The sequence below is a fragment of the Macrobrachium nipponense genome, chromosome 7 (assembly GCF_015104395.2).
Source record: "Macrobrachium nipponense isolate FS-2020 chromosome 7, ASM1510439v2, whole genome shotgun sequence".
In the NCBI taxonomy this organism is placed as follows: Eukaryota; Metazoa; Arthropoda; class Malacostraca; order Decapoda; family Palaemonidae; genus Macrobrachium; species Macrobrachium nipponense.
This window is the reverse complement of record NC_061109.1, coordinates 97,713,770-97,724,942: the sequence shown is the minus strand read 5'-3', so window position 1 is coordinate 97,724,942 and position 11,173 is coordinate 97,713,770. Positions and strand designations below refer to the sequence as shown.

Sequence of the window (11,173 nt, the reverse complement as noted above, 5' to 3'; positions counted from 1 at the left end):
AATCCTGCAGCTAGACCTGACATAGCTAATTAGTCAAGTCACTATAGAACCACAAAGGATATTACATTCATAGATTTGTGTGTCTCCTATGCTTTACTGCCAGACCCAAATGGGTATCTGGAATAAAGAAACTGTTGATAACTTATGACTTTACCTTCAATAAAAAAAATTCCTTAAACACTACTGCCATGAGAGTGGTGGTCATGCTGAGATATGAAGTTTTATTGTAAAACTAATATTGTAATACCTAGCCCTGGTCACTTACCAGCCCGAACCATCATTTATTAAAAATTTACCAAATCTTTGGTTAAAATAAACGATCAGTGTTGCCAATCTCCTGGCAAACACCCTCGTTACCTAGTTACCAGCCCACCGCTAGTAGCCCTGCCTCACGGGCCGGTCACACCTGCCCTCTCACGGTCAATCATAACTCCAATAACTCTGTATGAGAGGGAGGAGGGTGGGAATCATTCAGGTGTTCAGGTAGGTATTACAATATTAGTTTTACAATAAAAACTTCATATTGCAATACACCCCCTGAACACCTGAACTAGCCCGATTAACAACATTAATTTGGAGGTGGGGAATCAAATCTGCCCGGCCCTCAACTGTACTAGTTGTCAGTCAATATTAATTGAGTACGCGAGTCATCTCAAGTTCATTTGTCACTCGTCCAAGCTAATCTCCCATGTGTGGCCTTCTAGGCCTCCCATATGTGGAGGGAAAAACTCCCTGCACCTCTACCCTAAGGTCAAAACTCACTGAGTGCGGGAGGGATACAAACCTGTTTCCTCTCAGCTGGCTATGTGCCTCACCTGAGTAGAGGAAAAACTGAAGACCTCCCATGTGGCTCTCGGCCTCCCATGTATGGAGGGAATCTGAAGACCTCCCATGTGGCTCTCGGCCTCTCATGTATGGAGGGAATCTGAAGACCTCCCATGTGGCTCTCGGCCTCTCATGTATGGAGGGAAACTGAAGACCTCCCATGTGGCCTTAGGCCTCTCATGTACGGAGGAGACAACCATGTCCATCGGTGCGTCTGCGATGGTGTCGTCTGATCGTATTGATGTCCTCTTTTGTAGTGTACCTGCCTGTCTGTACTCTGCCTGGTTGGCACTTGAAAGAATACCCTCAGATAGACCTTAGACATGGTTCTTCTCCTATCTGTCCTAATACTTAAAATCCTCTTGTGATATATCACATCATGAATACCTTATACATATTCCTAATAGTCGCTCCTACTCTAATACTAACTCAGACAGCAAGATTGTTGGGTTTAAAATAGAATTTAGGCCAAAGGCCGAGTGTTGGGACCTATGAGGTCAGTCAGCGCTGAAGGGAAATTGACAAAGTTTGAAAAGGTGTGAAAGGAAGAAAAAAAACCTCTGTTGCACATTGAGTCCAGTGTTAGGAGAGCGTGGAAAATAGGATTTGAGAATATGAAATCAGAAAAGTAAGAGAGAGAGAGAGAGAGAGAGAAACACAATCGTCTAGGATAAAGAGAGAATATAAAATCAGGGAAAAGAGAGAGATAAAATCAGGGAGAGAGAGAGAGAGAGAGAGAGAGAGAGAGAGAGAGAGAGAGAGAGAGAGAGAGAGAGAGAAATTACGATCGTCTAATATCTCCACCTCCGCAAATTGCAGCAAGTTAAAAGGGTATTATCTTAACGATAATACTCGTATAACTCCGTACAGCTATGAACAACCGAACGAGAATTTGTTGCTAATGAGATCGACTCCTATAACAACATCACTTTATTGTATTGATCAGCGTGTGTGACAGTAATCGAATCCGATAGCAACATCCGTTATTGTATTCATCCGCATGCGACGGTAATACTGTATTATGTTATAAATGCAGCTGAAGCTAATAAGGCAAAATTACGTGCATCAGCAACCTGGACAGAAGTCCCGAGCTTTTGTATGAATTCCAACGCAGCCGTGGTAAAAGAAACTAATAGCATGAAAGAGCTCATTACTGTTGTTTTCACACAGACAAAAGATTAATAACGTATATAAAGTGTAAGGTTCGTAATACCTATGAAAACAGTGAAAAATGAACGGAATCCTAAATTTAACGTCATCTAACCCGAGGGAAAAACTAGCTTCCAATGAGACGTATCAGTCAAATTTTGGTCTTAAATTACATCGTAAGACGAACAGTATGACTTCGTTCCATAAGTTAAGTATCCAGATATTCATTAATATGCTAACTAAGGACAAAAACATTAGCCGAGACCAAAGTGATATGGTGAATCTGAAGCCAAGGAGGAAAAAAAAATAGACCAGCCGGCATCCTGTATCCAGATATTCATTAATATGCTAACTAAGGACAAAAACATTAGCCGAGACCAAGTGATATGGTTGAATCTGAAGCCAAGGAGGAAAAAAAAATAGACCAGCCGGCATCCTTGTCTGTCTAAACCACACCTCCTTACAATAGTGGTTTGACGACAAGCTAGTGTAATTGTAATTTAATTGAAAAGTAATAAAATAATATTTAAAGGTAATTAAATTAACTTTATTAGGTCTAATATTAATTTCAGTTGTCATTGTAATTTGATAATACGACTGGTAATAATTTGTAACTGCTAATCTTGATCATCAAGCGCAAATGGTAAATACTGACGGCAACTGGTCTGTTAAACGTATGTAAGACGTCATACAAATCAAATTCCTTATATCTGACATCTGATTATATGCCCCAAGATAGATACCTCATTGACTATGTTAAATGTCAACATAGTTGAAACAACCCACGTCTCCTTTAAGACGTTTGTACAAACTTGGCATAAGTGAGAGTGTTGTTACGTTAGTCATTTTAGGCAATCAGGAGAGAATGAGATGGATACGGCGACGCAAACCCGTATCGTCATCCGCTGATTCCAGCGTGAATGACTGCCGAGTTTAGTGTTTATACTACGCTATCATGATGATACACATAATACAATTATAATGCTTTAGTCGGACAGAATCCGATCTTCATTCTGTTCGATTACATTCATATTAATTATCCTCAGATCGGATTCTCGTTCGTTTTCATTTATACCTGTACTGAATTATCCGAAGTCAATGACTTGAGGCTTACAGCGTTAGCCAATATAAAAATAAACACGTATGCGTTCAGCCGAATTAGGTTAGGCTAAGGCTACTGAATATGTTGTACAGCGAATACTTTAGGTTAAGGCTAGGCTACTGAATAGCATACGATATATCATCGTGAACACTAGGCTAACCGTAGTTAATTTTATTCGATTTCTCTTCATACTGAATATCGTAAGTCAATATGCATTGAACGGAGAATTAGTTGATATTAACAATTATCGTATCGTATATGTAGAGGAAAGTAACCTTTAAAGACGAAGGAGATATCTGAAAGACCAACCCTGGCCTAAAAGCTTCTGATGCAAGGAAACTCGAAGCAGGAAAAAAAGCCTAAAGATGCTCTAAGGACACTGTGCCTCTAAAAACTACTACTTTTAATAGAAACCGACCCGAAGAAGCCTGCACTTATCTTCTAAACTAAACACTATGTAGCCTATTATTCCTACTCGTCTATATCTGACCTAAGTTTTTATCATCCTGAGAAACTTACACACGAGGGAAGGGGAATCTGCTGCCAACACTGCCTGCTCCGTGCCAGGGGGGACGGCGGATCCTGCCCTGTGGGCTTGCGGATCCCCATAACCCCCAGCACCGGTTAGGGCTGATTCTGGAACAGGCAGGGGAGCTGGAAAAGAACGATTAGTAATTTCAGTATCCCTATTGCTCGATCTATCCTCACATAATCTTGACATAAAATCGGTAACTGAGATGTCCATACTCGATGTCAGCCTACTCTCAAGTCTCTTAAAGAGCACTGTCTCTAAGTCTATCTTGATCTACGTTAGTCTCTTCCTGCCTACACTTACTTCTTAATACGAGACCTTTCCTACGTTTGAGATACCCTAACATCTGGTCCAAAGACCACTCCTGACATTCAACATACTGGTCTTTACATTATATTGAACAAGCCTACAATTTACGCATAAGGAATGACTATCGTGTCATAGGGTACTCATCCTTTTCTTGCATTGTTGGCAAAGACGATACGTTGTTGAACTTCCGCTCGTCGTTTTCTGTGATGTCGTGGCCGAGGATGCAGTAGTCGTTGTCGTAGCCTGTGTTGTTTCTTCCTTTGCAGAATCAATGTCTAATGACAAGGTATTAAGAGCAATCCAACCGTAATCCAAAGGGATGCGTAATTCGTCACCAAAATCAATCAAATCAAAGGTGCAAATGAAGGCCGGGCAAGACCAAAAAGGAGTTCGCTGTGGATACATCTGTACTCCACCGCGAACGATAAGTGAGAGGGCAGGTGTGACCGGCCCGTGAGGCAGGGCTACTAGCGGTGGGCTGGTAACTAGGTAACGAGGGTGTTTGCCAGGAGATTGGCAACACTGATCGTTTATTTTAACCAAAGATTTGGTAAATTTTTAATAACAAATGATGGTTCGGGCTGGTAAGTGACCAGGGCTAGTTCAGGTGTTCAGGGCGGGGGTGTATTGCAATATTGCTGGGGAGATGCAATAATCCTGCAGCCAGACCCAACATAATTAGGTAAGCCACCTTTGAATACAAGAATAATACATAGTTCATGTGTTGTTTCATTTTCTTTATTGCCAAACCCTATGAGTATCTAGGTAAAATGAAGGAAATGGTTTATAACTTGTGACTCTACCTCAGACCATTTTGTCACTGCCCAGATTACTTCTGTCCACTTTGAATGTGGGAAGGTAGGGAGGGCAATTTATATAATGGTGAGATAAGTATTTAAAAAATAAATCTTAATTTAAGTATTTATATTTTTTGAAAAAGGTAGAGGGCAAGTGTAAACCAGCCAACTCTTTAAAGGCTAGTACTTATTAACAAAATATTTTGTACAACACAAGTGTTTGTTTTAACCAATGAATTCAATCTATAGGCTACTGATGCCACCTTAGGAGGATTGTCACTCATGAAAATAGCCGAGGTCTCTTTGGCAGTGGCCCCTTTCAGCAGAAGGGGGATAGGATTGCTGTGCCAAAATCCTGCAGAGCCAATGATGGATAACTAGGAGTACTTCTACTCAACATTGAGTACCTCCAAGGTTCCCAAAAACCACAACCATATTTAAAAAAGCAGTAGACCAAAAAATGCTATCTATCAATTCAGGACATAATATAGCTACCCTGCAAACACCAGAGCCAATGCTCTGCAATAATCACATTTAAGCTAATATCCCTCCCAAGAATGTAAACCAAAGCAAATAGTACAAGATCACCATGCCACTAATTGACTTTAATATCTCATCCACCAATAAGTTTTTCCAAATTTAAAAGTTGTAGCCATTGCCAACATGTCTAGTGGCTTACCACCACAACCACTATCATCATCATCATCCATATGGAAAAAGCCCACAGCAGCCATTGACTTGAAATTCAAGCTTCCAAAGAATATGGTGCTCATTAGGAAGAGGACAGACAAGGTAAAGAGAAATACAGAAAGAAGAAACCCCACTGATCGAAAAAGAAAAAATATAGGTAAATTACTACTAGGCTAATCACTGAAAATATACCTAGGTACCTAGTAAAAAAAAAAATTCAAGTAGCCTACCTTACTAAGGCAACGGGAAACATTCTACTCTAATCCCAGCCAGTTTAAGTGGGTTGGTATAGGCTATAGAGTATACATATCCTTCAAATCCACAATCAGCAAGAAGTTACCCTTCTGATGGAATCAAGAACAGAACAGACCATTCCATCTAGAGCCAGTTCCGGTGGACCGTGGATGAACTGGTTCAGTGGGAAGAGGGGTACAAGACTCCCACTGCACCTTCACCTCTTCCCACAGGATGAAGTCCTTCCATGAGCCTGGAACAAACATTCGTAGTAACTGGACCCGAAAGAGGGGCCAGGGCCGGTCCTGGGCACAGTCGAAGCAGACAGCTACCTACTGACAAACCCCCTCAAACCTAAATGTGATCATTACCTACCTAAGTTCAAAAAGACACTCAGTTCTCCTGAAGAGGTCTAGCTAGGTTGCCTAAAAGTTTAACTGACCATACCTAACTAGCTACTACTACCTAGCTACCTAGTACCTACCTAGAAACCCCGTTAAAAAATGGGATACCTAGTAGTACCTACCTAGTAGTAGGTATCTCACCTTAGGATGCCATTAACGCCATAGCTTATTCCCAGTTAGCGCATTAAGATAATTAGGGGACTTTTCAAATTGAAATAACGTTGTGTTAAAGGCGGCGGAATAACTAAGGTACCTATACTTAGGTAGGTAGTACCTACCTAATTCTAAAGATTAAAACAAGATTTGTACCGAAGTAATAGTAATAGTAGTAGTAGTAGGTGGGATATGCCTTTGAAACGACTCCCTCGATTGTTTTATTCCTCCTTTGTGTTTGTTTGAGTTTCTTCTCTCTGAAATACCAGATTTCTTTTAGAAATTCGTTCCTATTCTCCCCTTCCTCCCCAAGCAGATCTACCAATAAGAGTATATTAGCTACTAATTCCTTTTTATTTTCTTGATATTGTTGCTGCGCAAAATTATATCTATTTCTAATCTCAGTGTATGCTGGACAGTAAAGTAAGAAATGTTCTGAATTTTCATTTTTTTCCTCACAGCACAAACATTTTGTATCTTCTCCTTTTCTCCTATTTCTATAATTTATCCTAGTCTGCCCTACTGATCAACTTTGTTTTTTGTGTTGTCACACAAGATTTCTTCTCTTATGTTTTCTTTATATTTTCTGTATATTCTTAATGTTGTCTTTTCATTCATTTCTTTCTGTCATGCTTCTCTGTCCCAGTTGTTTATTATTTCTTTTAACTGTTTGTCTTTTACTGCTTCAATTTTTTCTTAAGTTTATGTTTAGTTCCTTCATATATTCTTTTAATTGCATTATTCAGAGGATTTTCTTGTTTTTGTACTGATTCATGGTTATCTCATATAGTAGCCTATTTTCACCACTCTCAAGTGTATGTTTCAGATAGAATAGTTTATTCTTCATATCTCCTGAGTGGCAGGAAGAGGTCCCTATTTCAGATCTTAACGCACAACTTGCTGTGTAACTTGGCACTTTCAAAATTGTTCTATATACTTGGTTGCGTACCTTCTGAAATTCTTTAATTGTTTTCTTGTCAAGTTTCATGACTTCCATGGCATACATGAAAGATGGCATAGCTAATCCTTTCCAATACAATTTTCCTACTTTTACCCTGCTACCGCTTTTATTGATGACTGCATTAGCCATATTTGTCATTTGCTTTGTTTTAATTTGGGCCCTTTTTATCTGTTCTCCGAAGCAGTCTTTCTTGTTGTTGATTGTCACTCGTAGGTATTTAATCTGCTTAACTATTATTATTCCTTCTACGTGCTCCATATTTTCCACATCGTCGATACTATACCAGCCGCTGTATATTAATATGTTACTCCTGTCTTTGTTTATGTTTAGGCCACATTCGCTCGCCATTTCCACAAGGGTTTTTATTGCTTTTGTTATTTCTTCAAGGGTGTGTCCTAGTATTAATCCATCATCTGCATATGATAGTGCCACTATCCTCATAACTTTATTTCTAAAACCTTCTGTTGTACTTTCTAGATTTTCTATTTTTAGGTACGTTATTAGTAGAAAGAATGAGGTTGAGCCATTGCATTCCTGTCTTATTTCATTAGTTACATTTAGCTCTTTTAAGGTATAGACTTGTTACATCATTTGTATATATATTTGCTACTGCGCTTATTACCTCTGCATGCAGCATATATTTCATCATAACCTCTATAAACTTTTTCTATTAATGGAGTCAAATGCTTTTTGGAAGTCTACTGATACAACAAATAATGTGTTCTTTCTTCTGTATACGTTTCTTGTACGAAGTATTCTAAGATATATAAATTATCAATTCCCCTTCTTTGTGTGGTAAAGCCTGATTGCAGTTCATTCATTTTTCCTATATTTCTAACATGCTTTTCTGTTTTGGTTTTCAGGATCCCCATGAAAATTTTATATGATGCATTTGTTAGAGCAATTGGCCTAAGGTTCCTGACTGTGGGGTGTTGTTTCTTGGGTGTAAGTGTTGTTTTTTACTTAAACCAGCTTCTCTGTGTTTTCCTGCCTTTCAGTATGCCGTTTAAATATTCTGCCAATTGTCTTTGAAGGTTGGTGCTTTGTAAGAATACTTTGAACACAATTGGCTTCATTCCGCCTGGCCCTGGTGCTTTATTTGCCTTCATTTTCTCGCGTTGATTGACCCATTCAAATACTGCATAGAGTAGTATTTGTAGTCGAGGGTGAGTTTCGACTTTAAAACAGCTCCATTGCTCATTCTCTCTATTATTCATTTATCTATCTAGATTTAGCCAGCCTTGTGCCGGTTAAGGGTTTTAATTGCTCTTCAGCAGCCGGTAATTGCTCGTTCTATTCCTCCTTTGTTTATGATTGTTTTATTTTACTGTCTCTGTAATACAATATATATTTTTTACATAAATTCCTTCTTGTGTTCAATTGCTTCTTTCTATAGATCTGCAAAAAGAAGGATGTTAGCCATTAATTCCTATTTATTTTCTTGATCGATACGGCTGCTGCACGAACCTATATTTATTTCTAATGTCATTATATGATTAGTAGTAAAGAAAGAAATGTCCAAAGTTTTCAGTTATTTCTTCACAGCAAAAATATTTTGTATCATCCCCCTTAAACCTATTGTTTTTTTATATAGTGTGCCTATATAATCTTGCCTTACTGATCAGCATCGTGTTTTCGTATTATCATACCATGTTTCTTCCATGTTTTCCTTAAATTTGTATGTGACAACGCCATCTTGAATTCAAGATGGCGTTGTATGTGGTCAGTTGCCGCCCTGTATAATCTTTTAACTGTCTTGTCCCTGTAACAGCAGTTGGACTTAACCTTTTTGTAAACCTCTTATATATATATATATATATATATATATATATATATATGTATGTATGTATGTATGTATGTAATATGTATGTATGTATGTATGTATGTATGTATACATAAGAAAATACCATAGGAAAATGACAAGTAGAAGGTCAGTCCCAAGTGCTATATCGTGATCGTGGAATAAACAAGAGAAAGCACTGGTAGTACTGACCTCTGCTGTTATTTTCCTGTGGTATTCACTTATATACTGTGAAGTCACGTGTATCTAGTACTGTGATATATATATATATATATATATATATATATATATATATATATATATATAATATATTATAATATATAATATATATATATATCATATATATATATTATATATATATATATATATATATATATATATATATATATATATATATATATATATATCAGCAATAAGTCACCAAACAGCACGTGACAAATATTCATGTAAATAGCCACATGAAAGGTGAAAAATCCAAGACCAGGCACCAAGCGCTTTTGTGTATTGCGTACACTTCTTTGGGGTACAAAGTAAAATACATAAATGGAAACATGAACAAGAAAATTTCACTAAACGAAGATCAAAGCCATTAACAAGCAAACCATCATTACAAATTGTTACAACCAAACAAGTAAGAATACTTTAAGAACTGAAACTACAGTTAGTATGACAGGCTGTTGCTAAAAGGTGACATTGTATTTCCCTACAATTTTATAAACAAGGTAACTATCTAATTTAAAAAGACCTGAACTCAGATTCATAAGTTGATTGTTAAAATGCTTTAAAAAGGCAGATTCAATTACGTTTCTTTTTACAATATGTTTACAAAAAATTACCTCAGGTGAATTTTTCCAGTCTATACAGTGGTTAAAATCATTCATGTGTACGAATGAAACACTTGACAACTGACCTGTTTTATTTTAAATGGTAATCTAGTTCTTAACCAGTTTGACCAAGGTATTTGTTATTACACCCAGCACAAGGATTCGTGTAAATACAGCCACTAATTTGTTTTGGGTAATTACGCACAATGATATTTTGAAGTGTTCCTGAATTTTTATCTTGAAAGTTTTCAGTAATTTTTGAATAAAAGAAAGATTTACACTATATGGCAGTGTCAAGATATTTTTTATCACAAAAGGCTCCCTATTGTTACTGGAATAAAAAAAATATTTCTAGCTTTCTGCAAAGATTTGTCGATTAAAAACTTTGGGTATTTTAACCTAATTCCCATGTCATAAATTTTACAATTCTCTGATTCTAGGAATTCTGGACTGCATTTCCGTAATGCTCTTAAAAACATGCTACAAAAACTGGGAGTTTTACATAAACATGGTGGTCTGCAGTTTCAGTGCTTAAGCACTTTTAAAGTATTCTTACTTGTTTGGTAGTGACAATTTGTAATGAAGGTTTGCTTGTTAATGGCTTTGATCTTTGTTTTGTGAAATTTTCTTGTTTATGTTTCTATTTATTTATTTTACTTTGTACCCCGAAGAAGTGTACACAATACACGAAAGCGCTTGGTACCTGGTCTTTAATTTTTCACCTTTTATGTGGCTATTTACGGGATGTAATGTATGTATGTATGTGCCACATACATTTTGCATTGAGCAGTTCAACCAAACTTGGTATACAGGTAACTTAGCATCTGGGAAAGAATACTGTAGGGGTTAGACATCACTGGCACCAAAGGGGGGTTGGGAAAGGGTGAAAATTAAAAATCATTGAAAACAACAGATAATAGTGTCTAATCTATATTTTTCAAGGCTGCTGAGTTCAATAGTGACACTCCTAATGCCCCTCAAGTCCAATAGGGAGTGGGTTGGCGGTGAAAAGGCGTGGGAAGGAGTGACATCAATTTTTGTCTAATCCATGGTTTTCGAGGTCGCTTAGATGCGTAATGCCACTCCTGATGCCCTTCAAGTCCAAGTTCAGCCCCAATAGGGAGTGGGTGGAAAGGGGTGGGAAGGGGATGACATGTAAAAATAACCTAAAATGACAGATATTTTTGTCTAATCCATGGTTTTCGAGGCTGCTTAGATGAATAGTAATGCTCCTGATGACCTTTAATTCCTTGTTCAGCACTGATAGGGAAGTGGATTTAGGAAGGGGTGGAAAGTGGGTAATATTAAAAAAATGAAAATGACATATATTAGTGTCTAATCCATAGTTTTTGAGGTTGCTGAGTAAGAAGTGGGTGGGAAGGGGATAATGTA

General features: G+C 37.6%; 1 protein-coding gene across 1 annotated transcript in view; it reads right to left on the bottom strand.

The window, feature by feature from the left end:
• Positions 1–5,956, bottom strand: part of LOC135217266 (uncharacterized) — a 152,181-nt gene extending 146,225 nt beyond the window's left edge. The window contains 1 exon segment of the mRNA XM_064253007.1: positions 5,635–5,956. Within this exon segment, the coding sequence (XP_064109077.1) occupies positions 5,635–5,657 (23 nt within the window). The 5' untranslated portion in view covers positions 5,658–5,956.
• Between the last annotated feature and the right edge of the window lie 5,217 nt (positions 5,957–11,173).